Genomic DNA, 24,377 nt, shown 5'->3' with positions numbered 1-24,377 from the left:
TATTCGAGTTGACTCCTCTCTAAAATTTCGTCTGATGCGCGTTTTAATTATTTAAAATTACTTCATCGTTGCTGGCATGGCGGAGTCAGTCGCTTGTCCCGCGTTTCAGTTGGGAAAACCTCGATATGACCAGGTAATAGACTTTCTCTCATTCCCTGTAAGTACATCTTTGTGTTGTGGGCGTAGACAAACAAATCTGTGCAGAAATTTCTGCTTACAGGGTAGACTTTGATGATAACTCTGCAGCGAAAGTTACTGATTTCAGCTGCTGATTACAGTGTTTCTTTTTGCCTGTGAACACTTTCAAGGTTCGTGTAGCAGATGCCCTGTAAATTTAAGTCTTGCCAAACAACAAGAAATTATTTTTATGGAATTTAAAACGTCGTCTTCGCATTCTCATTCCCATTCCTCTTCTCATTCTTGAGTGCTGAGTATCACTTCTGTATTGCTTGCTCAGAAGATGCAACCCTCTAAAGCAAAGGCGCTTGATGTCCTCTAATATGCAAATGAAATGGAAACTGAGCTAGACTACATATTGTTTCAAACAGAAAAGACCATTTTTCATGTATCCACATGGAACAACACACTTTCAAATTGTATTGCCACTTCAACGTAATTTTTCTGAATTCCACTGATGCGACTGATTTATCTCAGATAAAAAGTTTAGGTTGCCGAAGTTGTTTAACGAGCATCCTATTAGTCTAACAGCTTAATCGTTTCCTTAACGAAATGACACCTTGTTAGATGTCCCTTTTAATTCACAGGGTAAAAAATCCACATCAAAATGTGTGTAGGTTACGTCAGGGTGCTCCGTTTGTTACTTTGTAATCTAGGTCATTTAAGCGAGCACAGCTAAATAAATAGGCTTTCGAATCTTAAAATGTCCAGTATCGTCCATCTGAATTTGACAAAGGGATGGCCATCTCTTTAAAATGTCCTTGGCTCCATGGCAACGCTTCAGTCATCTCCTGCTCTCAGTAATTAAGGCGAACTCTAAAATCAACACCCGGATAACGCGTGAAAATCGGCATGCTGCAAAATGATCTTTGTGCGCTTAGTTCTATGACAAGTGCGTCTAAGATAGAGTTCGCTGACGTTGCGTGAACATTTATCTTCTTTGTCCATGCTCCAGTTTATGAACTATGCATGGTGTCAGAAAAACGGGTTTTGGATCACAGCTCAAAAGCTTAATAAACATTCTGATATCCAAAACCTTATACGTTATCCTCCTTGGTGTTTTATGTAACTGTGCAAGATGCTTTGCAGATTAATTTATCAATACCTTATTTCTTAGAGCAATGTTTTATCAGATAAAGTGAGTATGAGTGACATGTCAACTACATCATCAGCACTTCAAATATGAAATCCTATCGTTGTGATCTTGGATATGAAAGCTTGGCTTTCGGTGGCCATTATGAAATCTCAGCTTTTCAAGGATAGATGATTTTTTGTGTAGCTACTGTGCAGCTTCAAGACGGTGTGTATGTTACAGATATTTCACAAATCTGTACATGTCGCACAGATAAAGAAATCAGCAAACCTTCCACAAAAAAAATAAAGAAATAGGAATGAACCAACTATTGGCAATGCCTGTTATTCATTTAATCTACTAAGCTGGGCATGGTAAGATATAATCAATAATTTGACATTTCTTTCGTAGAGCTAGAGAGTAAAGACAGCACTGTGAAGCTTGATTTAGATACAGACAAGGTCTGGGTTGCACTGATGCTGTTTTTAGCTGAAACAAGGCCAGCTGAAGGATAGGGGTGTTTTTTCCTGCTGCACTGATACATCTCTGCTATCTGTGTTGCGTATTCTCTGGGGAGCAGGAGCACATGCATAATTAAAGAGTCTTCTTGCGCAGACTTCCGCTTGTAAAGGCGCACAACAGGGCTTTGAAGCAGCCATTGGTAGTTTTGAAGCAGCCTTAATACTACAAGGTAAGGGAGTGGGGGAAGGCTGCACAATCACTCCTGTCAGACACTGAAGGAAAATGGAGGTTAAAGGATTATCCATCATTTTAACACTGAGAGTCAGTTTGTGTTTTCCATTCCCCCTGTCAACACTTTGCGTTAGATAAATTGCTTTATTGCAGTTGATTGGAACAGCAGTCTCTTGCCCCATATTGTTTGCCAAATAGACCCTTGGCATTCCATGCCACTAGGCCCCTGAAACACTTGGCAAGGAGAACGCTGCTGGCATTCCTATCTAGATGAAGTAGGGACCGCAGAAGGGAGATGCATAGTGACGGTCGCCAAGGTAAAGCAAAGGGGAAACTTTTTCAAACTTACTGTCAGAATTTGTCCTGTTTTTTTTTTTTCCCACGTAGTTTTGGCCATGCAAAAATACGTCACACATAAAGCAGGCAACCGATTAATGAGATGTTTGTGTGATATTGTTCTTAGAATTTGGTGCCCTCCTCCCCCTCCTCCTTTAAAGTGCCGTTTCGAGGAACAACGTAAAATTTCAGTGAAGTGGTTTCTTTTTTTTTTTTTGCCTAGAGCTCATTTCTGGGCAGGCTTAGACACATCATTGATATCATCGATCCTAGCACTCTCCTGGTTTCAGAGGTAGGCAGTTCCTTCATGCAAAAGAAAGACATTGTAACTGTTGACATATGCCACATTGAATGATTATTACATATTATCTTAACATGTTGATTTTTAATTTAACATGTAATACGTTGTGATATATTTGGTTTTAATGCGTAATAAATTTGTTAAATCCAAGACAGTTTAAAAAGCTGCGTAAAGCTGTGTAACATTAATATATGAGATCATTACCTGACAGTTACTTATTCGTCTGTTTATTTATTTAGAAGCGTCTGAATGAATGTGTTAAACTCCTGGATGATTTTAAACATGGCACACTTCCTTCAGGTGTGTCAGATAAACAGGTAAGAGGAAATATCATACCTCTGAGCACAGCTTTGTCTGTAAATATTGTGTCACTTTTTTATAGAAAACTTATTATTACAGTTTATTGTGACTTATCATAACATGTGACCTTTGGCTCACTGTCTAATAGTCGTTTAGATCGCTGTATTAGAATTTGTAATATATTACATTGTAATTTTTCAGCTCTGGGAGGCTCAGAAAGTAAAACAGGTAAGTTAAATTTCTCTACTTTTCTGTTTTGTCATAAGAACACTGTAAGCACCGTATGTTACTTATAAAGATGTTGATGTTTCTGATTACAGGCTATTATTCACCCTGACACAGGAGAGAAGATCTTCATGCCTTTTCGCATGTCAGGTATGGCTGTAGTGGACTCCTTTCCTTACAAGGAAAAAGCTAAGGTTGTATTTTAACTTTTAAGAGAAACACATTAACAATATTATGATTTATTGACTTTTAATATTTAAAGAGTTATTTGATGTTGCACAACAATGCATATTTTCAGTCTGGTATTAAAGAGAAAAATTGTGAATTGTTAATACGTCATTTGAATTAAGTTATCTATTTTTGTTTTGCTTTCTGACTGATAATATAGACAGCAGATTCATCCCTGTAATTACATCTGTTAAGTTCTCTGACACTCTGAATGGTTATAACTGCTGCAGATGGTGCACACAAGACTTAGCATGTGCATGCAAAAGCAATGATAACTGTATGCCAGTCTGAAATATCACATTTATTGGTCTTCATCATAGACCCACTGCATCTGCATAGACCTTAAACTTACAGACTCACGAGGGTGTCACAGACTGAAGAAAATTCTGGATGCATGCGCAGGTTAGCTCAGTTTATTTGAACAAAACAAGAGGAAGCAAAAGTTTTTCTGGAACTTATAGGATAGGATTCAGGCTTTGGGTATGCACATCACATTGATAACACAATTCCAGACAACCCCAAAGAAAGAAAAACTAGGAGTATTTATACTGAACAGAACAAGACCAGACTAACCAAAAACAAGTGGTAACTAATGATTCATTTCACAAGGTGACTTAAGAAACCACAAACAAACCTAACAGAGTGACCAACAGAGGTGCAGAGAGACAACCAGGGTGTGACAGAAGGCTACAAAATAATATTTGAAACTTCTTCTTTGGCTCTGTTCAGGACATCATGCCTTTCAGGCTGTAAGCAATGGCAATTTTTTATTCTTCTGAGATCCTGTTCATTGTTTTCAGGTTATGTGCCATTTGGAACACCAATCGTGAGTGGAATTTTATGTGTCATTCAATGAGTTTCATTTCCTATGAGTAGAGTTGTGCTGCTCTTTGTAAGATAAACAGTACCTAATGGCTGTTGTTTGAAGTCTCAGCCATTATTGTTTCTTGAGATCTGAAATAATCCTCTCCTGTTCCTCTCAGGTGGTGGGTCTTCTCCTACCGAACCAGACTTTGGCATCAACTGTGTTCTGGCAGGTAAGTGCTTGGGTTCCTTTCACTTAGGCACTGGTGAGCCACAATTACAGTGAATAGGTAATTACAGCTTAATCTCTGACTTTTAAAATACAGTTCTCATGGTGGCAGTTTTAACTTGTAATTTTAACATGAGCTCTCTTTCAGTTCTGTGACATCCTTAATATGAAAAGTCTGGGGGTTTTTTTTTCTGTGCTAAACTGCAGTGTCTCTTTTGCAGTGGTTGAACCAGAGTCACAATGCGTGCGTGAACTATGCCAACCGCAATGCTACAAAGGTACTGTTTGAATACTTTGGTTTATTTAGGTCACTCATTTAATGTTTTACAGATGGACTTTCACTGAAGCGATTCAATGTTCAGTTCCGTTTGAGCTGTCACTGTTTTACCCTTGGGGAAAAGGGTCTGTTCAGCATCTGGCTCCTCTTCACCAAAGGGCTAAGCGTATTGCGTCCATTTTATGAGTGTATGTGTTTCCCCAAATCAGAAACGAAGACGCTGTTCAAAAAATTTGGTGGACTGATGTTGTTTGTTTCTTTCCTCTGATACTGTCTGAAATTAGCCCACGCCAACCTCTAAGTTCATTCAGGGATATCTAGGGGCAGTGACCAGTGCTGTCTCTATTGCAGTGAGTTCATTCCCCTTCAGTTTTATTCCTCTGACATGCTCTGTTGTTTTGTTAAAGTGAACTAATTTTATTGAAGCTTTAACATTTGCCGAACTATAATGCACAGCACAAACAGAGCTGTTTATACGGTTTATCAACAATAATATAAAATTGTAAAAAAAAAAAAAAAAGACCTAGATTGATATATATATATATATATATATATATACATGAATATGTACATAGATAGATAGATAGATAGATAGATAGATAGATAGATAGGGAGATAGGGAGATAGGGAGATAAGGAGATGGATAGATGGATTTCATTCCACAGCTCACTGATTTGTATATTTCTCAACGTTTTGGCAGGTTGGCCTTAATGTCCTGATTCAGAAATCCAGCAAGTTTAGTCCTGCAACCAGATTAATTATACAGAGATTTGTCCCCTTCCCTGCTGTGGGTATGTATTAGTTCTGCATTACAGACTCCTAAGTGTGTACTGTACACAATGCAGTCTGTAAACACGGAGAAGAGAGTGATTTTAGTTTGTCCCACTGTGTATTTTGCGCCCCCTCCTGGTTGTTTGCAGTTATAAAAAAAAGGCCCCTCTCAGAAGAGTTGAATAATAAGCTTTTAAATTTTGGAACACATCCATTCTTGGAATGACCGCTAATTCTCAGAGCGCATTAAGCTAATGCTGTTTAAAATTGAATCAAGCATCAATAAAAGCTTGAAGATTTTCGGTCAAATGTAATCAGTATGTTGTGAGTTCTCATCACGTTCAAATATTAACTGTAACAGCTGTCGACATCATCAGACCACACAACCACAATTCAAGTCCAAATCATTGCTTCACTGATGTGCTAAAATGATAACCCAGCATTGCCGTATTTACTTCATCACTGTTCTCTACAGCCAGTGCTAACATCTGTAATGTGGGCTTGATGAGACACAGTGAGCTGTCTGAGGGCATTGATGTCATGGATAGTAATGGGAATGTCGTGGGCTCCTCACAGATAGCTGCCAAATATGTAAGTATGCAGCAGTGGTAGAATCATTACAATGAACAAATGTATTTGGTGACATAGGACAAGAAAATTGTTTATGGTGAACATACTTCCGTAAGATAAAAGTTTAATAATAATGTGGAATGCTTTAATACTTCACTATAACTTTGAACTTAAACGTCCACTGCCATAGTTCAAATCCCTGGAGGTGAAATAACTATTCATAAGCATTTAAACATTGGTTAAAATGTATTTCTGTTCACCTTTTAGCTTTTTTTTTTAATTGTTTTTCCTCAGGCACTGATGGAGACTGCTTTCACACGAGTAGTCCTGCCGTTACCGATCTTTGTTCTCCCTCCGGTTATCATGGCCTTCCTTGAAAAGTATGCACAGCCACAAATGCACCCTTTAATTTTTGAGAAGTTCTCAAATTCTCATACAGATTCAACTGAGAATAGATATCTTCATTTAAAATAACTTTTCAAAAAAAATTCATCGTTTTATCTTCATGCATAATTTTACATAGTAGACTCAGTCCATGCATTTAACCAAAAAAATATCTACTAACTAATGTTACTATTTGAAAGTGTTGTAGTACTCCATGTTAGATTAGAAGGACAGTTTTACATAGTAAACTCAGTCCACACATTTAACTTAAAACACGTCCACTGACTAAAGTTACTGTTTAAAAGTGTTGTGGTACTCCATGTTGGATTAATAGGGCAGTTTTTGACTGAAATCCTAACATATGTCCTCGTCTGTCTCCCAGACTTCCTCTGCTGCAGTCTCACCGCAGGCTGGTGTTGCCTGTTCACAGCCTGGTGTGCCTGGCTGTCTTTGGCCTGTCTCTGCCTTTAGCCATCAGCCTCTTCCCTCAGATGTCTGAGGTACCGCAGCAGCTGCCGCATTCATCTTTCTATCTTCACATCACTACAGGACAAGAAAAAAAAAAAAACAGTTTCATACACATCCATTTTCAAGTTTATTTTTCTCTCCTGGTCTTTGATAGCATTTTCTTTTTTTTTTTTCTTTTTTTTCTAGGGGTGTAAGTCAGAAATGTTTTGGTGCAAACCCGCTCACCTGCAGTATACAATATCTCTCTGCCTTTCACAGATTGAAGTGTCTCACCTTGAGCCGGAGATTGCCATGGCAACAGATTGCAAAGTGCTGACCTACAATAAGGGACTGTGATCTGCAGCAGGCTGGAGGCTGGAGGAAATGAGGAATAAAAGAGAGAGAGAGAGAGAGAGAGAGAGAGAGAGAGGACGTGTAGTAAAGACATTGATATTAGCCTTCTTTCTTTTGTGCAGCTGTCTCAGATATTCCAGGTACTGCAGTATAAATGAGCAGGTAGTTCCCAAGGAGGATTTTAACCACTAAGCAATACTCATACTGTGAAAGCTACCTTAATTAACCTTAATGTGTGGGTAATTAAACACTAATAACTACCATGAGAACATATGTAACACTGCTACAGTGACACAGATGGAACAATGTCTTATGGTCCTCAGAGTCATAACTGTTTTAAGGAGAAACATTAGGGGTTTTTTTATAGACCACTTGCTGGTAAAGTGTGGTCCTAATCCAGATTGTGTGATTTTTTACCATTCAATCTAGATTTTCTAGATTTAGGGAATTACTCAATTACTATTGCACTTTCATGAAGAAATGACATTGTTTCATTAATTGCATGAATTTTTAATGAATTTATGTGTTTTGTTAATAATATCACATTATATGTTTAAGTGGCTTAACATGCAACTTTTATTATGTATAATATTAATAGTATAAAATATATACATACTATACTATATATGTTTTAAAAGTACATTGTGATAATAATGATATTTTAATATCCTGTCACTTGACAACATTACTTACAGTAAATGTACAAAAGCTGATTATTCTGTGACACATTAATATTTGTTTAAATACTTAAAGTGTTTAAAATAATTCTATGACTAAATATTTACTTTTATTACCTAGTCACTGATACACTCAAGTTATCTGTACCATTACTGTACTCATTCACAGTGTTAACCATAAGCCGTTCTTACTTACATCATTATGAAACCAATTTCTAAAAGAAAAGTGATTAAGTTGATTTTACCTGAATATTTAATAATATAATAGAAAATATATTTTCAGTTTCATGTCTGTTGTTATTATTTTTATCTATTATAATAACGTTAACGTTGTTCTTCACTTTCAAACACATGAGACAGATAAACATTATTCCAACACTTTGCAAATTCCCAGTAAGACTAAAACCACATACACTCATGGCAGTCACTCCAATCTGTTATTGAGATACTGAAGTGTCAGGCTAAAAAATTAACGAAATGCCATCACATCTTCATGTTGAACCTTACATGAACGTCGGAAAAATCCATGTGATCATAATTTAAACGTATTTTAAAGGCATCTGGGGTTTTTTTATTCCTTACGCCCAAAAATGTTAACAAATACATAAACAGTCAAGACAGACAGCAGTTTATATGTTCTTGGTTGTCATAACATTGATTGTGATAGCAGTAGTATTCTAATGAATAAGTTTCATTACCAGGTGAAATAGGTTACTGATACTGAGAATTCATTATTGACTTATTAATCCATTGCTATACAGATCGTTATAACACATCCTATATTGTTAAATCTTAGTTTTCAAAACCATAAAGCTGTCATTTGGCAACATTTCAAAGTAGGTTTACAACTAGAAAAAAAACATGCAGTGACAGACTTCACTGAATATTTTATTACTTTTCTTTATACAAATACAGGTATAAAACACCAAAATCAGAAATAATTACATTTGAAAACAATAAATGCACACCTTCTCTCTCTAATTCTCCAGTTTCTTGATCTGCTATCTGTGTGTCACCACAGCCAATCAGAAACCAGGGTTACATGGGTCAGAGGTCAGAGGGGTAATGGATTTTTCAAATTCCTCTTCATGTGGCTCCCCCATTCCTCCCTAGCAGTCTCCCAAATTCCAAACGAAATCCCTAAGCAGTGCTGTGAGGCCTAATGCGGATTTAAGGTTTTTTTTTTTTTGTCTCTGTGGCTGCATCGACACAAATAGCATCAAATAAAAACCTTCACAGAGAGGAGAGAGAGTGAGGCAGGTGTGCAGCTGTAACATTAAAAGCATGCGGGAAAGAGTGCTAAGGCTTGTTCACAGTTCATTGTACATAAAACAACAGGGGTTGGACAGAAACATGCTAGTTTTACCCTTCCTATTTACTTCAGCTTATCTAAGTCATACACAAATGTTTGCCATTTTGTGACAAGCAACACGCTCAATATCTAAAAGTTGTCTCATTTGACACAATGTTAATATTAAATGGTGTGTGCAAAACGCATCAATATGATTTTGTTGTACCACAAGCTTCATAACAGAACACGAAAGACACGAGCTACAAGTACAAAAAACCAAAGTGTAAAACTGACAGTTTGTTTCAAGTTGAGACAGTTAATTCAATTACTGTTCTGAGGTCTTTTTTGGTGACCTTAAATTATTTTCTTCACTGACATGCAGGGACAAACAGACATTTAGCTTGCAGTGCACGTGGCGTATATGTGAAGCAGGACTGCCAGGTTATGTGCCATTCCAAATGGGAGAGTAATTATCTTGTGCTTATTGCAATTCAGGTTTATCTCAAACTAGCCCTCTAAGAGACACAAATTTAAAGTGAAACCTTGGATGCGAGAAAGCAACAGCGAGATTAAAAACACTCAACATTACTGAAACGATACTAATTTGAGTTAGAGGTCTAACTCAGCAATCCTGTTTTGTGAAATACTGACAAAGGGACGAGCGCAAACTGGTATGCTCACTTTTACCAGACTTTGCAGCCAGCACCCCCATTACAGATTAGTACGACCTCATCTCCTCATTCACAAACTTTCAAATCTCTGTCCAAGGCCAGATGGAGCTGCTGGCAGCAAAATGTGATCTACGTGAGCGTGCCCTGAGGCCTCGTCTAGTTAGATAAAAGCACTGGGACTTTGTGGGGAATTTGAGTGACCGTGGGGATGCGGAGGCGAGTCCGAACGCGGCTGCCCCAGCAAACGCTCCTTCTCTCTGGGCAGGCACGGACCGCTGATGTGCTGACTGTGGGAGTGATAAAGTCGCAGGAAGGACAAGATTGAGTGAGTCAACCACAGAACTGTCACACACCACAGAGAGATCTGGGGAGAAAATAAAAGAGAGATACAGAGATCCAGCGAGAGTCTCAGAACTGCGTCTATGGCTTAGGCTTTAAATTTGAGAAAAATCTTTGTGAGAGAGGAAGAGAGGGTGGACAGAGAGAGAGAGAGAGAGAGAGAGAGAGAGAGAGAGAGAGAGTAAGAGCTAGTACTTGAAGCAGACAGAAATGTTACCTGCGCACAGGTGAGTTCGGTGTAAAATGAAGACGTCTCAACATCCAGGTACAGGGGAATAGCCTGGGACTCTGCACAGCTGTGGAGAAAAAAAAAACATTTAAAATATAAAGACGACGAAGCAAAAAATCTTGAAAGGATTCATAAACTATATCATAATAATTTTGGATTCGTAGGCTTCAACACCGCACATTCATTCAAACCTTTAACATATGACATAAAGAGCGTGTAACAGAAAGGAAATACATAACTAAATGAAGGACTCAAAACAGTGCAGAAGCAGACATTAAGACACGTGAGGTAAATCCATCAGACAAATAATATTCTCCTTAACCCCTGAATCGTGTCTTAGTTTTTGCTTTTGATTTTTTTTTTTTTTTTACATGAACTTTTCCATGAGCCACGCTGCATGTATGTGTCTGGCACAAGAGTAAGTGACCACTCCCAGCGATGAGCCTCAGAGTCACGGCAAGAATGGGACACACCTGATTCTAATCAGACTTGAGTTGACTCTGAATGGTTTAATCAAATGTGTTTACATAAGACTGAAGCAAATGCCTGTATTCACAGTTGCTCCTCAGAGGAATGTCTCCCAAGACCAAAAAAGAGAATTTGTTAACCTGTCATCAGAGTATACTAACTTTAAATAATTTGACAGGCTTAAATCTTACCATTTATACAAACATGTTGCACTTAATTCTCAGGTTATATAATGCATATACAAATGATGCTAAAGCTTTATTTATGAATAACTTCCTTTAATGATCCCTTAAAATCCTTTATAATTCCTTACATAAATAAAGATAATTACTTAATAATTACTTGAAGATAACATTTGTGGTATGATACCAAAACATAAGATTAATGGTGTATCTATGCCAGACTCTTATCTCATGTATTATGGTTTTTTTTTTTTAAATAATATCTGTGACAGATGTAGAGCTTTGTGCTTCGTACCTGTATGGCCGGGTGTTTTGGTCAGTGACGGTGTTACACCAGGACACAAGACCCAAGGTGAGGGTCACACTCGCCCCTCCAGAGAGGAAAAGCACACACAAGCTCAGGAGCAGGGTGAGGAAGGCAGAGAATAGCGTGCTGTTATGAAGACACAACACATATAAAATATAAATAGCATATATGTATATATGTACACATTTGTGAATATATAGTTTTTTAAGAGCTATGCGTCTCACAAAATCACATTCGACAGGCGACCAGACTACACTACCAATTATTCAGCAAATTATAAATTAGCCCTCTGTCTGGTATTGGTGGAATCAATAGATTTACTGAGCTAGAGCAATGTAATAATAAGAATTATTATTATTATTATTATTATTATTATTTATAGGTTAGTAGGCTACTCACTCGTCATGTCGCCGGTGGAGGTAAAACAGGCTTCGCCACCCCTGTGCTGCGCCGTACAACACCGTAAAGACTCCGACAAATGTAGCGAACTGGCAAGCGGCCGGTGGTCCCCATTGTTGTATTACCAGATGTGTGACCTCTTTCGATTCTTCGTTGTTAAGGGTTAGATTCTCTGTCCGCCAGAAGCCTTGGCTAAACAACGCACATCTTCCTTTAAACGCAGATCCGTTGAGTGCAAGCGGTATCACCACAAGTAGTCCGGCCAGAACCGAAAGGGTGTGGGCGGCACAGTGTGCCAACAGTAGTCGTCGGTCAAGCTCCATGCTAATTCTGGTAGAGGTTCCTAACTTTGTAAATGCCAAAATACAGTTTAAACGCTACACTTTAAAGCCGTTACAATAACGTGCTGCTAACCAGATCCTGTGGTTGCCTAATAACATTATATCTCAAACATAACAGTGCTGATATTTCGAGCTTCGGCTCCTCCCCCCGCAGTCGGATCTGTGTTATACAACGTCTCAGATGTACTGGGACTCTAGTCTAGTCGATCAGATTTAGCGGTGACGCACACAGCCACGACATGCACGTACGCCTATTCCAGATCAGTCTGTCAAAAATCAATTTAGGCTTAGAACAGTTTATACGTATCAACCGATGCTCTCCGCTGACTAAATATAAATCTATACTAAATCCAGGGCCGATGGAGACATTCCTCTACTCCCGAAAAAATAATTTTGTTGCGTTGGGGTGGGGTTTTGTGGCGGCATGCCGATGGGGGTCTACTATGACAAATGCTTCAACTCCTCCCCTCTCATAAAGTCGGTCAGTAGAACAGACGCAGCTTGTGAGACTAACTGTCACTAAACGGTGATTTTTTAAAATGAAATTTTATTTGTAAAACCAGCACATATCAACTTTGAACTCGTTCTCCAGTCATTTCTGTCAAAGATGATTAGACCCCATCTCACATGTATCTAAGAAAATATCTCTTATTCTTACATAATGCACAAATCACTGGATATACCAGGCAAATACGCGTAGCCTGTAGAAACATCGTTAATATTAAACCGGTTATTGGCACTGTGATTGTGAAACCAGTTTCTTTTCGTCTTGAACTTCAAAATTTCATAGATCATTAAATGTGTCATTATCTGCATTGGTGCAGCAGGTTATATATTTTAATGTCTAATACGAGCCAATAGATGGCAGTGTGCGTTTGGTTACAGGCAACGCTGTCTGTATCGAATCTACTCGAAGAAGAAACAGAGGGAAATCGCAGCAGTTTGGATAATGAGCGTGTGGAGGGCTGGTAACAGCAGCTAAATAGATTAGCCAATGTTTTAAGTTTGCCTTTCTAAAACAGTGCGCAGATGCGGCGCAGCAGTCACCATTAGCCATAAATACAATGGGGGAACAGGTAAATACAATATCTTAAACATTCACTGACATGTTTTTGAATTTCATAGTGTCTGTGATATTCAAGCGCTGTTATTCTCATACAAATGCACATTCAACTAAAATATGTCCGACGGTGTCTTTTCCAGAACGGTCAGTAACAAATAAACAAATTCAAAATGAAAGCAGTAAACACTACTTTATAGCAAATATTGAGACTTTATGTTGCGTGTTCTGACAGTTGTCAGTTGTCACCGAGAGATTAACGACGCATCTTTAACGGCTCTGTGCCTCAAGTTTCCAAGTGTTTGGTTTTTTTTTTTTTAACTTTCACACGAGTATATTTTCAAATTGTGTAAGACTCTTTCACTAACCTAATCTAATAATTATTTATTGTGCTTATTGGCTAATCTAAACGTATTTATTGTGTGAAACAGACTTCGGAAACTCTTACACTGGAGGAGGCGGGCAGTTCTGTCGCGTGCTCTGCAGCGGCTGAGCGTTTAAGTGCACGAGTTGATTCCCAGCTTCAAGAAGCAGTGCGTTTGAAAACAGAGGGGAACGATTTCTACCGGGAGAAAAACATAAGATCTGCTATTGGGCGATACCACCGTGCCCTGCTGGTTCTTCGTGGTCTGGACTCCGATGTGACTTCAGCAGTCAAAGCATTCGGGCCCCATCAAGCACCACTCCGCGCCGAGCAAAGCGAACTCCTTAGGAATACGCAAACTGACTGCTATAACAATTTAGCTGGTGTGTATGCTTTCATCGCGGCATATATTCATATAGACGATTAAATCTCAGATTCCGTTATATTTGCTGCCCAGGCAATGGTATAATTAAATTGACATTAAAACTCACATTAAAATTCACAGGAAGCCATAATCATGCACACACACATTATAATAGTTCCTCTTAGCCCCATAATTTATCGTGTAAGTTGCAGAGTAGATAACGTAATGAATAGAACCAATATTGGTATGGGACAGGGCAACTGGACACCTTAGTGAGACAGCTTTGTCAGCTTAGTGCTGCATAGCTCAGGAAGAGAACAAATACAGGGTCACTCTTCATAGTGTCCCTAACAAACCCTCCTGAAATTCATAGTCCACAATATCAGCAATCCAGCTTCCAATGCACCTGTTGCATAATATGTTATGATGCCATGGTAGATTTATAGATTCCCGTGTTGCATATCAGCTAAGACTGGCATTGACCCTGCATCGTAATTCTGTACGTCAACAATGTAGATTGACGACGTACTCAGTGGCGGTACTACATTGCATTTCTCCTATAGTCTACACTTTCTGTCCGCTTTACAGCATGCCTACTCCAGCGTGAATGTGTGGACTATGCACGAGTTCAGGAGTACAGTCTGAAAGTGCTGCAATGGAGACCAGGTGATGTTAAAGCCCTGTACAGATCTGGAGTGGCTGCACTGGAGTTGGGGGACGCACAGACTGCCCGGCAATACCTGCTTCAGGCCAGCAGGGGGAAACCTAATGGTAAAATACTGAGTAGAGAATCTGAGTAGGTTCTGTAGCATCTTAGCATGCAGACAGAATTAACCAGTCTTAATCGAGGCATGTCATCTGCTTAGGATTTGTCACAATTTAAAACCATTCATATATTTAATAACATAAATCACACGACTGTCAGATAATGTTTAATAAGGCTTTTAATGTTAAGTACAGTTTGACACTATGTGATAGTTATGCTATAGTTACCTATGCTTTAGCTATTGTAAAATCAGAGGTCAACACTCCAGTAAACAGAAATAAGCTACAGGAAACAATATCACTCATGTCTGTTTTAAAGTAATATGGGAATACAATTAAATAATGCACTCAAACTTTGTAACTGATATGTTAAAACCCCACAGACACAGTAAGAAATACTGCAGAGGTCTGATTGTCCTCAAAAAGTGGTTGTTCTTTTTTTCTTTTCTTTTTTTTCTTTTTTCCCCCCATTACATCTCTTCCCCAGATGCCAATGTGAAGAAGCAGCTGCAGCGAGTAGAGGAGAGGCTTAACACTGACTACCAAAAGGAGAAAGCTCTTTACAAAGGCATGTTCACCAAACAGAAGCAAGAAGCAGGAGAGGAAGTTGTTGAGGAAAGCCAGAAGCATGTCTGATGAAGCTGAATATCTGAGCTGAAACAGTGGTAAAAGCAAAGAGCTAAATTCTCACCCAGGAAGGGGGGGGGGGGGGGGGGGGGGGTGTTACTGGAAATGTACTTTATATGTTCCATATAGACGGGAGGGGGGGATCAATCAAAGTCAAAGTGAGATATAAGATGTGAACTACATTAAAGAAAGGAGGGAGATACGGGAGGACATATCTGCCTGTCCATAGGAGAATATAATGCACTGTTCAAGTATCTTTTAACCTCCCATTGCGGTAGATTCTGGTTTCAGTCAGGTCCTTTTACTTATGTACTCTGTACTTGAATTATTGTTTTGTTCTTGGTGAAAGCTTTCACTCGTCTTTCAAAAACTTGAATGTCTTTGTTCTCGCACATTAAAAATATTGTTTTGAAACAGTCCGTTTGCATTGTTTGTTGGAATTCTAATGAATTATGAGTGTGTCAGCTAAATCGCCTTATGTTTGGATTAGAGGAGGATTGAACCCAAATGTTATGAGAGGTTTCATGTATTCTAAGTAGCTGGAAAAAGATGATTATAGTTTAGATTTGGGATTTAGACAACGTGAGATTTAATCTCATTGCTGAGCGACAAAGTACTTTACAGAACCATCTGTGAGGTACTATGCATTTAAACTATATTATTTCAGCAAATAAGAAAATAATTCATGAAGCCTAGTTTGAAATGTCTTTATTGGTAAGACCCGGTTTAATACTATCTTAAATTTTTTTTATGATACTGACATCTTTTGAATTACACTTCAAAGTCCTGAGCTTCAACTTAATTTAGATGATCTATTCTTCTCTCTGATTTTGGTCTATATACGTTTCAACTGAATAAGTGTGCATATTAAAAGCAAAATATTCACAGAAATAAGAGCACACATGTACACAATAACGAAAACAGTGCACACTGCACAGAGACACAGTATAGATTCGCATGCAGAGGCACATATACGTGCAGAAGAGAGAGAGGAATAATAAATAAACGTCTCATGACTTGACACTGGCCTGCCCTTTGTCTAAAATTTTCTATTGTGATGACTTCCATTTGTGACAAATTTCCATTTGTTTCACTTTTTTGATTTGTGACTTTTTAAACTAAGGGATCTCATCGAGCCAAAAACTCTTCTCCCAAGGTCGCGGAATGATCTAGAACGTGTCAGCGGGGCTGGCGGAGGTGGAGAAGGAGAAAGGGATGGGGAAGAGAGAGGAGAGAGGGATTGACAGCTGCCCTCTAGGCTCTGTGAACGGGAGAGATGAAAAAGGCTGGCAGTGGAAGAAAGGTGTTTTTCTTCTTTTTTCACAAGATTCCGACTTCGTTCCGAACCGCGTCCCTCGCGACTGATTTCAAATGAAGAAGACCACAGGTTGCTGCGGAGGCAGCCTTCCCTTTTTTGAGACTGCGGCTCCAGAATTCCCTGAGACTCGCTGCGGAACAGCGCCCTCCTGGATAGCCGAAGACTGGAGCTACGGCCATCCCAACTTGTTCCTTTCCGTTTGGACGACTTGCCCTCAAATTTTTCCTGCCCCTTTTTGGATGAAGTTTCTTTTAAGGAGGCATTTCTTCGACCTCCTAATGCGCCCCTCTGAACACTCTCTCCGTCCTCCTCTTTTCCCCACAGTCGTGTCTCAAACCCTTTCCAGAATTTGCCCCCCTTTTTCGGAGTCTGAGAACCTACGTCATCCTCCCATCCACTGCTGTAGTCCCTCCCTGAGTAATTGCTAACAGTTGATGCGCGAATCAGTTCTCGTGAAGCGTGCTTGCCTTGGTAGAGCCTCTCACCATCACCGCTCCTCCTCCATCCCCTTTCCTGAGACCTCCAACCAGCACCTGCCTCCTGCCTCAAAGACCCACCCCTGGGCCTGATGGCACCCTCCAGTGGGGAGCCGCACGGTCGGAAGCGGGGGAGGGAACACTGGGATGGGGAATCGCGACGAAACACTGTCAGTTGAGCAGGGGTGAAGGGCGAACTGGAGAGAAGCCGAGGTGGAGAATGCACTCTGGCGTGGGAGGCGGAGCCTGGAGAGGACGCTGTGTCAGAATGAGTGTGTGAGAGAGGCATGACCGGGGAGGTACCAGTCATAGAATGGTTGGAAGTGCGGTCGGAGCGCTCGGACTCAGAATGTGGGCTGCCTGACTGGGGTGTGCGTGTAACATGTAGGTGGTGCTGATGGGAACTGTAGTCCTGTTCAGGGTCCATGCTTCCTGCCCAGTGGTTCGGAGCTGGTGAGCCCAGATGCTTAGCACCGTAATCGGACCCACAGGGCATTTGTAGTGAGGATCTTGATGAGCGGGGTGTTGGTGCACTACAAGGAGAAGCCGACCCCTCCCCTCTCTGTCTTTCACTCGTAAAACATTCTGCATCCAACTCGACCCCTTCCTCCATCAGTCCCACCACTACAGACTTGGGGAGCCCAGAAACACGCGATATCTCACAGACCACAGCTGAGTCCTCGCTGAGTTTTGGGGGACTTTCCACAGCTTTGGTTGGAGGACACCCCTCTGCCTCCTCTCTCGAAGTTCCACTCCAGTCAAGCGAGCGAGAGAAGCCCAGTGGTCCAAACGTCCTCCCAGTAATCTCCAATGACCCACGATTGCTCACTGTCGATGGACAGGTGGATATCCGTGGTCGACCCCTCCAGTTAGGAGTGATAGTAATAGCGGACGAGGAAGAAGAAGGAGAGGCCGTCGGGGTGGCAATGCTGGCGCTGAGATGCCCACACGATGCCGTCACATCCTTCGCATTTTTGGAGTCAATATTTAGACTTTTATTCTGAGCTGGATTCAAGTTCAAATTCAAGTTCAAATGAAAACTTATGTTGAAATCCTCGCCAGTCACGGATGGAAGGTTTCCCAGATTTATGGAATTCCTGCTGGCTTTCTTACCAATACTGCTCAGGCTAACTCTGGCTGAGTTGCCCAGTACTTTGGATGGGGTCACACTGCCTCCTCCTAGACTGGAGGAGGAACCACTCCTTAACTGCGGTGCCTTGTGGCTTGGAAACGAATCGTTCTTTTGCGAGCCTTGACCAGGGAACTCTGCAGCCGCCCTGCTGTGATACTGCTGAACTAATCTGGATATGTACTGCTCCAGCTGTGTGAGTGATGGGGACGGGGGAGGACGAGATTTCACAGGGGGCTGTTCCGGCTCAGGCTCCGCGGGCTGCACATTCTCAGGGCTCGGAGAAAGGCGGGGCGGGGAGGGGTCCTGACAGGAAGTGAAGAGCGGGCTTTGGAGTGCCACAGCATGTAACGGGCTGGGGTAAGGGTACACTTCTTTGGTCTTGCGAGAGACCAGGTCAGTGCAGAATTTGGGGTCCAGCTGGATTTGCCGGTTGGTAAGGAATGAACTGGAAGGTGACAGAAGTGATCCCTGCTGGGTTCCACACAAAGTGGAGAAAAAATCTGTCAGAAACATTAGGCCGCTGATGTCCAGATCGCCTGTTAGAAAAGACACAAAGGACCCTAATGAACTCACGCAGCAAACTGACAATAGAGCCAATGCACAGACTAAACATAGCCTTGATATCACTGATCTATTTTCATTTAAGGGGACAGCATATCTGAAATGACAAGGTGAGTAACAACACATGAATAAAAACATCAGACCACTCCACGAGACAAACAGCTCAAATTTACAAAACTGAGCATAACAAAATTCGGGTAAAAATACAAATGAAGAAGTGGAGAATATCCACCAACCTGTAGAGGCAGGTCTTCTATTATCAGCCTTCTCTACAGTCGCCTCTGGGCTCTGAGCACTCTGCTGTTCAGTCTCCCTCCACTGTGTAGCACCGTGGTCTAGTGAATGAGGCCTTCCTGTTCCCCCCATTTTCACTGACCCTCCAGGAGCTGCCTCACTGGACACTGAGAAACAGGAGTCCGACAGGGAACTCCCACTGACAGAATAGAAACCTGCAGAGAAAGAGAAAGAATGGGGGTAGAAGAAAAGGAGCAGAGGAGGAGGAGTGGCAGAAGATAAAGTTTTTTTTTTCTTTTTTAAAGAATGACAGAGAACATACATTTAAGCACAAAGATAGAAAAGCCAAAGTTAATATTTGCCGAAAGCCACACGGAGCTGGCGAACGCCCAGGACCTATACGTCACGTCGGAGTGAAAGGCAAACAGTAATCCAAAAGGTCCTGATCACAACCACTGGATTTACTCAAGTCGTTGGCACACATAAAAAAAAATGTTATCCAGCCAAAAACCAGTTTGACAATCTATGACTTGTACATATAACAAAAACACTGTACAATAACACCGACACATTTAAGGTTTTGCATATGAGGTAAAAATAAATACAAATTATGTCCTGTGTACGCAGCATAGCAGATAATTTGCATAACAGTTACTAATATATAATATAAAACTTAAAAACAACGCGTATTCCAGTACCATATCAGACACAAGTACCTGAGCTGGGCCTAGAGTCCCAGTCTTGCGGTGTGGTAGCAATTGGTTCTGGTGTTGCTGGGGAAAGGAGTTCTGATGGGATATCCCAGGACAGTGTAGACCATCGAGAACTGAGCCCCTCTCCTGTGCTGGCCGGTACCAGTTCACTGGGAGATGGAACCTGAAGAAAAGGGAATGAAACCTGCTTCAGCATGTCAGCACAAGTCAAGACAGTGTTTATAGCTTTCGTATATCTTTGATGTGTCATCCGACTTCGGCGATGTTCTTAATTGCCAAGCAGGCACATCATAAACAAAAATAATGGAGAATAAGACAAGGCACAAAACACATGATGCATTTTTTTGCGAAAGTTTTTAAGCACTGTCTTGAGAAATGTAACCTTGTTTTAGTGTTTTATCCGTGTTTTATTGCTTAACCACACAAAGCGTTCCTTGTTAATCACTGCATAAGATTAATTAGGAACTACACCCATCCTGCCTTCAACAACCCTCCCACTATTCCTTAAGTATCCCTTTCAGGCAACAGTCACTATTGTTAGTGTTCCCGTAAGTCTGGCCATCCGTCTGTTTCTTACAGAGACAAAACAGGTGACTCAAACTGATGAGATGAATCGGGGGATGGAAGAGTTAATAAAGAGAGGGTGGAAAAGAACAGATGACAAAACAAAGAACAGTGCAGAAGAAGAAGAAGAAGAAGAAGAAAGGAGAAGAAGAAGGGGGGCTGAGTAGTGTTGAAAGAGAGACTTTGACCAGGCTTATCTACTCAAGCAGTTTACTCACAACCCACCCCCCCCTTAACTTTTTCAAATATATGAACAAAAAAAAAAGCATACAGAGAGAAATGAAAGTGAGAGAGAGATTGACAGAGAGTGGGTTAAAGAAAAATGACAACTAATTTGAAACAAAAGACGCAGAGCCAGAATAAAAAAGAAATAAGAGTGATTGAGAGGAGACCGAGAAACGGAGATTAAGAGAGGGAGCGAGCAAGTGAGTGAGTGAGTCAGTCAGTCAGTCAGTAAGTGTGCGGGGGATGGGTTGCATGGTGAGAGGAACAGCAGGAAGCATCTTAAAGACCCCCCCTACTATTCCCCTCATGGATATGACTGCCACCCCCTCTTCTGAAACAGCCAAGCTCTCTCCTACTTTCTCTCTCTCTCTCTCTCTTTCCCTCTCTCTCGGCGCCCACACAGTAGGCAGCATTGCTTAACTCTTTCATGGCCTGCAGAGCATCCTCTAATAATACAGTATGCACACCAAATATCACAAATATACTGAGCAAACAACAAAACGGATCTAAATACACACGACCAATGCAAATTACATTAAAGCCTTTATCATATGCAGTCTCACACACACACACACACACCTCAATGGTCTATCGTGATAATCCACATTATGACAGTCTAATGTTACATGGATTTTATATGATTATACGGGCAGAGATGGAAAAGACGCATTGACAAAGAGCATTAGATATCCGATCCAAGTCTCAGAGGAGACATCTTGGCCATTCTCCAGGAGCAAAATCAATTCACATCGAAGAGGGACAGTGTTATCTAATCCTAATGATGTAAAAGGACAGAAAATTAAAATAATGAGGAGGTGTTGGCAGTGTGATGTTTGGCATCTGATATTAGGAACTTCACTGATATGCAGCTATTAGTGACCACAATTATTCTTATTTTGGCACCAGGATGTTAAATAGCATGAAATAGAATATTACAAAAAGAAACTCAATCATAATAAAACTAAAAAATCTCTAATAATTTTAAAAATAGCAATACATTTATCAATGCTTTATTATTACCTGATAAGGTATAAGAGCTTCCTAAAGGCTACAATTTAATAGCTTCAGTTAAAGATGGATTGTATAGATATCCAAAGCTTGCTCATGAAAAACCAAACTCAGGACTGGTTAAAAACAGGCAGTTCGGTGTGTGTAGTTTTATAGTTCTGTGCAGACTGACAGCTGAATGTGTTGCAAATTGGACTCGGAGAACTTATTCTTTAATAACTGGAAATCTCATCATTCAATCTGAGCAGTTTTCCTTGCACAAAAAACTGCAGTTTTCCCTCTCTCTCTCTCTTTTCACTCACTCACTCTGTCTCCACAATCTCTCTTTCTCCCTCTGTCCCTCAGTGAGTTGCAGAGGAGAGGTGATATCTCTGACGTGGACACCCGAAACATATCTCCATGTGTTGTTTATGCAAATGCAAGTTGCGTTGGTGGAAAGGCAACAACAGCACTCTACTGTGATGGTGACTAATGCTTTTCTTCACATGATATACTGTATCAGTATACTGTGATACAGACAAGTTAGCAAGACTACAGCTGCGCTCCCTCTTTGTACCAGGCATGAGCTTTCTGTGGTAACTGTGGCCCTTACAAATGAATTGTTATCAACAAAATCTATGTCAAAATGTGCATGTATTTCTGGTATCATATAAAGGCAGTTGTGGGTCAAATTCCAGGTACAGTGTCATTCCAGAGGACAGGAATGATTACTAAGCATGCTTCCGTCATGCCAGATGCAATGAGGCAATGAGGATTTTAAGTACACTAACACATTGTTCTGGGTACCACTAGACAATACTGCTTTGTACTCTTTGTACTTTGTACTCTCATCTTACACACAGGGAAACAAACACCTGACGCACACCTGTCATGCATCCTCCATACCTGAGTATGGACCTCTTCCTCATCACAATAGTCTCTAAATTGCAGCATTAGTACTACTCAAAGAATAGATTTCACCAGTATGAACACTTGTGGGCATACATAATGCCTTCAGAAAGTATTCAGACACCTTCATTTTTTCTACACTTTTCTGTGTTATCAACTTAATTAAAAATGGATTAAATTGTGGGTTTTTTTGCCATCAATCAACAAGCAGTGCTCCGTAATGACAAAGTAAAAACCACTCCCATGTTGTTTTGGCTGTGTGTTTCGGGTCATTGTCACGTTGAAAGGTGAATTTTCACTCTGGTCTGAGGTTGCGTGTGATCTGGGGCAGGTTTTCTTCAAAGACCTCTCTGTACTTGACTCCATTCATCTTTCCCCCCAATTCTGACCTGTTTCCCAGTCCCGACTGCTAAAAGGTATCCCCATGCTTCCACCATGCTTCACCATACTTCACAACACTCATGGTATTACCCAGGTGATGAGCGGTACCTTGTTTTGTCATTCAGGCCAAAGAGTTCAATTTTTGTGTTTCTTCAGACCAGAGAATCTTATCCTCATGTTCTCAGAGTCTTTTAATTGCTGTTTGGGAAACTCCAGGCAGGCTGTCAAGTGCTTTTTACTCAGGAGTGGCCTTCGTCTAGTCACTCTACTGTAGAGTCTGGATTGAGGGAGTGCTGCAGAGATAGCTGTCCTTCCAGCGGGGTTTCCCCATGTCTACGCAGGAACTCCAAAGCTCTGATACAGTGGCCACCGGGTTCTAAGTCACTTCACTGACCAAGGTCCTTCTTCCCTGAATGCCGAGTTTGGCCAGACAACCAGTTCTAAAAAGAGTCTTTGGTGGTTTCACACTTTTTTCATAGGACAATGATAGAGTCTACTGTGCTCCTGGGACCCTTCAATGCAGTGCCAATTTTTTATACCCTTTTCCAAATTTATACATCGAAACAATTCTATCTCCGAGCTGGAGAGATCCGTGGCCTTCACGGCCTAGTTTTTGCTCTGCCACACACTGTGAACCATAGGACCTTATCTGGACAGGTGTGTGCCTTTGTAAACCATGACCAACCAAGTGAATTTGCCACACGTGGACTACAACTCAGCTCTAGTGACATCTTAATGCTAACAAAAAGAAGTGAGATGTATCTGACCTCAGTCTGGAGTCTCATAGTACAGGGCCTAAACACTTATGTAAATAAGAGACTTAATTTTTTGTTTTTTGAATAAATTTTAAGACATATCTGAACTTTGTCTTTATGGGGTGTTGTGTGTCAATGGTAAAAATAAAAAAATAAATAAATACATCCAATCCGTTTTGAGTTAAGTCTATAACAGACAAAAGTGGGGGAAAGTGAAAGGGTCTGAATACTTTCTTAAAAGGTACTATATGTAAATACGCCATGTCCTTTGTGGAAAAAAATTGCTTGGTATTTGCGGACTGTCACTTATCGTTATCGTGCGTCGCCTACCCCTCCGTTAGAGTACTTTAGGGTGGCGCATTCAGCATCGGAGCTACACACAACACAATTCACATACTCAACCTTGACACGTAAAGGGTATCATAGCCAACAAAGGGTGTTTGTTTATTCAGTGATTCTAAATACATTCGTGCCAAACCTAGGTCACACCTCTTTGTTATCAGTTGATTGTTGGTGTCGCCAATGCTATTTGAAAGGTCTGCAAGGTGCCACTTTACGTGGCAAGGCTAAAAATATAGGGTTACCCATGAACATGTCTCTTGTTTCGTACTGCTAGTCTCTACTGACCTGTTGCCTGAGGGATGCTGCGGCACCTTCGGCGGTTGTACTCTCAAGATTTCTCTCTGGTAGATCGGTGGTTACAGGGGTCATTCCATTGCCAGCCAGAATCCCATCGACCATCTCCAGCTGTCGGGACCTGAGCAAGTCCAATTCCATAATACCGGCCAATGTCGCTTTCAGTCGTTCTCCTATACGAACTCGCTCACTCCCTGTCCAGAGGGAGTTCACATAGCTACGGCGTCCGGGCAT

The 24,377-nt window shown here is 40.8% G+C and overlaps 4 protein-coding genes across 6 annotated transcripts; 2 read left to right on the top strand and 2 right to left on the bottom strand.

Moving 5' to 3' along the window:
* sfxn5b (sideroflexin 5b) lies at positions 1-7,730 on the top strand. 3 transcript variants are annotated; one of them, XM_030764737.1, is made up of 14 exons: positions 1-133; positions 2,502-2,570; positions 2,819-2,896; positions 3,081-3,107; positions 3,200-3,254; positions 4,133-4,158; positions 4,316-4,369; positions 4,587-4,643; positions 4,927-4,992; positions 5,343-5,433; positions 5,889-6,004; positions 6,278-6,363; positions 6,750-6,867; positions 7,094-7,730. In XM_030764737.1, the coding sequence occupies exons 1-14, from the start codon at positions 77-79 to the stop codon at positions 7,169-7,171; spliced, it is 978 nt and encodes a 325-aa protein (XP_030620597.1). In that variant the 5' UTR covers positions 1-76; the 3' UTR covers positions 7,172-7,730. The 3 variants fall into 3 exon arrangements, with proteins under 3 accessions (XP_030620597.1, XP_030620598.1, XP_030620599.1); XM_030764738.1 differs by lacking the exon at positions 2,502-2,570; XM_030764739.1 differs by lacking the exons at positions 5,343-5,433; positions 5,889-6,004; positions 6,278-6,363; positions 6,750-6,867.
* Positions 7,731-8,768: 1,038 nt separating this feature from the next.
* On the bottom strand, positions 8,769-12,204 carry zgc:153018 (Transmembrane protein 179-like). The gene is made up of 4 exons (XM_030766718.1): positions 11,732-12,204; positions 11,321-11,458; positions 10,364-10,442; positions 8,769-10,171 (listed from the first exon to the last, which is right to left on the bottom strand). Exons 1-4 carry the CDS (start codon positions 12,052-12,054, stop codon positions 9,968-9,970), a joined length of 744 nt encoding a protein of 247 aa, XP_030622578.1. The 5' UTR covers positions 12,055-12,204; the 3' UTR covers positions 8,769-9,967.
* Positions 12,205-12,496: 292 nt separating this feature from the next.
* On the top strand, positions 12,497-15,265 carry ttc9c (tetratricopeptide repeat domain 9C). Its single transcript, XM_030765505.1, has 4 exons — positions 12,497-12,553; positions 13,564-13,879; positions 14,449-14,631; positions 15,113-15,265. Exons 1-4 carry the CDS (start codon positions 12,497-12,499, stop codon positions 15,259-15,261), a joined length of 705 nt encoding a protein of 234 aa, XP_030621365.1. The 3' UTR covers positions 15,262-15,265.
* Positions 15,266-16,342: 1,077 nt separating this feature from the next.
* Positions 16,343-24,377, bottom strand: LOC115806202 (uncharacterized). Its single transcript, XM_030766977.1, has 4 exons — positions 24,135-24,377; positions 19,690-19,849; positions 18,976-19,188; positions 16,343-18,714 (listed from the first exon to the last, which is right to left on the bottom strand). The coding sequence occupies exons 1-4, from the start codon at positions 24,375-24,377 to the stop codon at positions 16,343-16,345; spliced, it is 2,988 nt and encodes a 995-aa protein (XP_030622837.1).

The sequence above is a fragment of the Chanos chanos genome, chromosome 2, assembly GCF_902362185.1.
Source record: "Chanos chanos chromosome 2, fChaCha1.1, whole genome shotgun sequence".
Lineage (NCBI taxonomy): Eukaryota > Metazoa > Chordata > Actinopteri > Gonorynchiformes > Chanidae > Chanos > Chanos chanos.
This window is presented reverse-complemented; position numbering and strand designations above follow the sequence as displayed.

Excerpts from the sequence above, each read along its gene's own strand:
- sfxn5b (XM_030764737.1), top strand. The coding sequence starts at position 77 with ATGGCGGAGTCAGTCGCTTGTCCCGCGTTTCAGTTGGGAAAACCTCGA. Across the intron at positions 3,108-3,199 it reads AGGCTCAGAAAGTAAAACAG|GCTATTATTCACCCTGACAC; the intron begins GTAAGTTAAATT and ends TTCTGATTACAG. Across the intron at positions 4,370-4,586 it reads CATCAACTGTGTTCTGGCAG|TGGTTGAACCAGAGTCACAA; the intron begins GTAAGTGCTTGG and ends TCTCTTTTGCAG.
- zgc:153018 (XM_030766718.1), bottom strand. The coding sequence starts at position 12,054 with ATGGAGCTTGACCGACGACTACTGTTGGCACACTGTGCCGCCCACACC. Across the intron at positions 11,459-11,731 it reads CTCCACCGGCGACATGACGA|CACGCTATTCTCTGCCTTCC; the intron begins GTGAGTAGCCTA and ends TCTTCATAACAG. Across the intron at positions 10,172-10,363 it reads CCGAACTCACCTGTGCGCAG|ATCTCTCTGTGGTGTGTGAC; the intron begins GTAACATTTCTG and ends TTTTCTCCCCAG.
- ttc9c (XM_030765505.1), top strand. The coding sequence starts at position 12,497 with ATGCCGATGGGGGTCTACTATGACAAATGCTTCAACTCCTCCCCTCTC. Across the intron at positions 12,554-13,563 it reads CCTCCCCTCTCATAAAGTCG|ACTTCGGAAACTCTTACACT; the intron begins GTCAGTAGAACA and ends TGTGTGAAACAG. Across the intron at positions 13,880-14,448 it reads CTGCTATAACAATTTAGCTG|CATGCCTACTCCAGCGTGAA; the intron begins GTGTGTATGCTT and ends TCCGCTTTACAG.
- LOC115806202 (XM_030766977.1), bottom strand. The coding sequence starts at position 24,377 with ATGCCCGGACGCCGTAGCTATGTGAACTCCCTCTGGACAGGGAGTGAG. Across the intron at positions 19,850-24,134 it reads CAGCATCCCTCAGGCAACAG|GTTCCATCTCCCAGTGAACT; the intron begins GTCAGTAGAGAC and ends CCTTTTCTTCAG. Across the intron at positions 18,715-18,975 it reads TAGAAGACCTGCCTCTACAG|GCGATCTGGACATCAGCGGC; the intron begins GTTGGTGGATAT and ends CTTTTCTAACAG.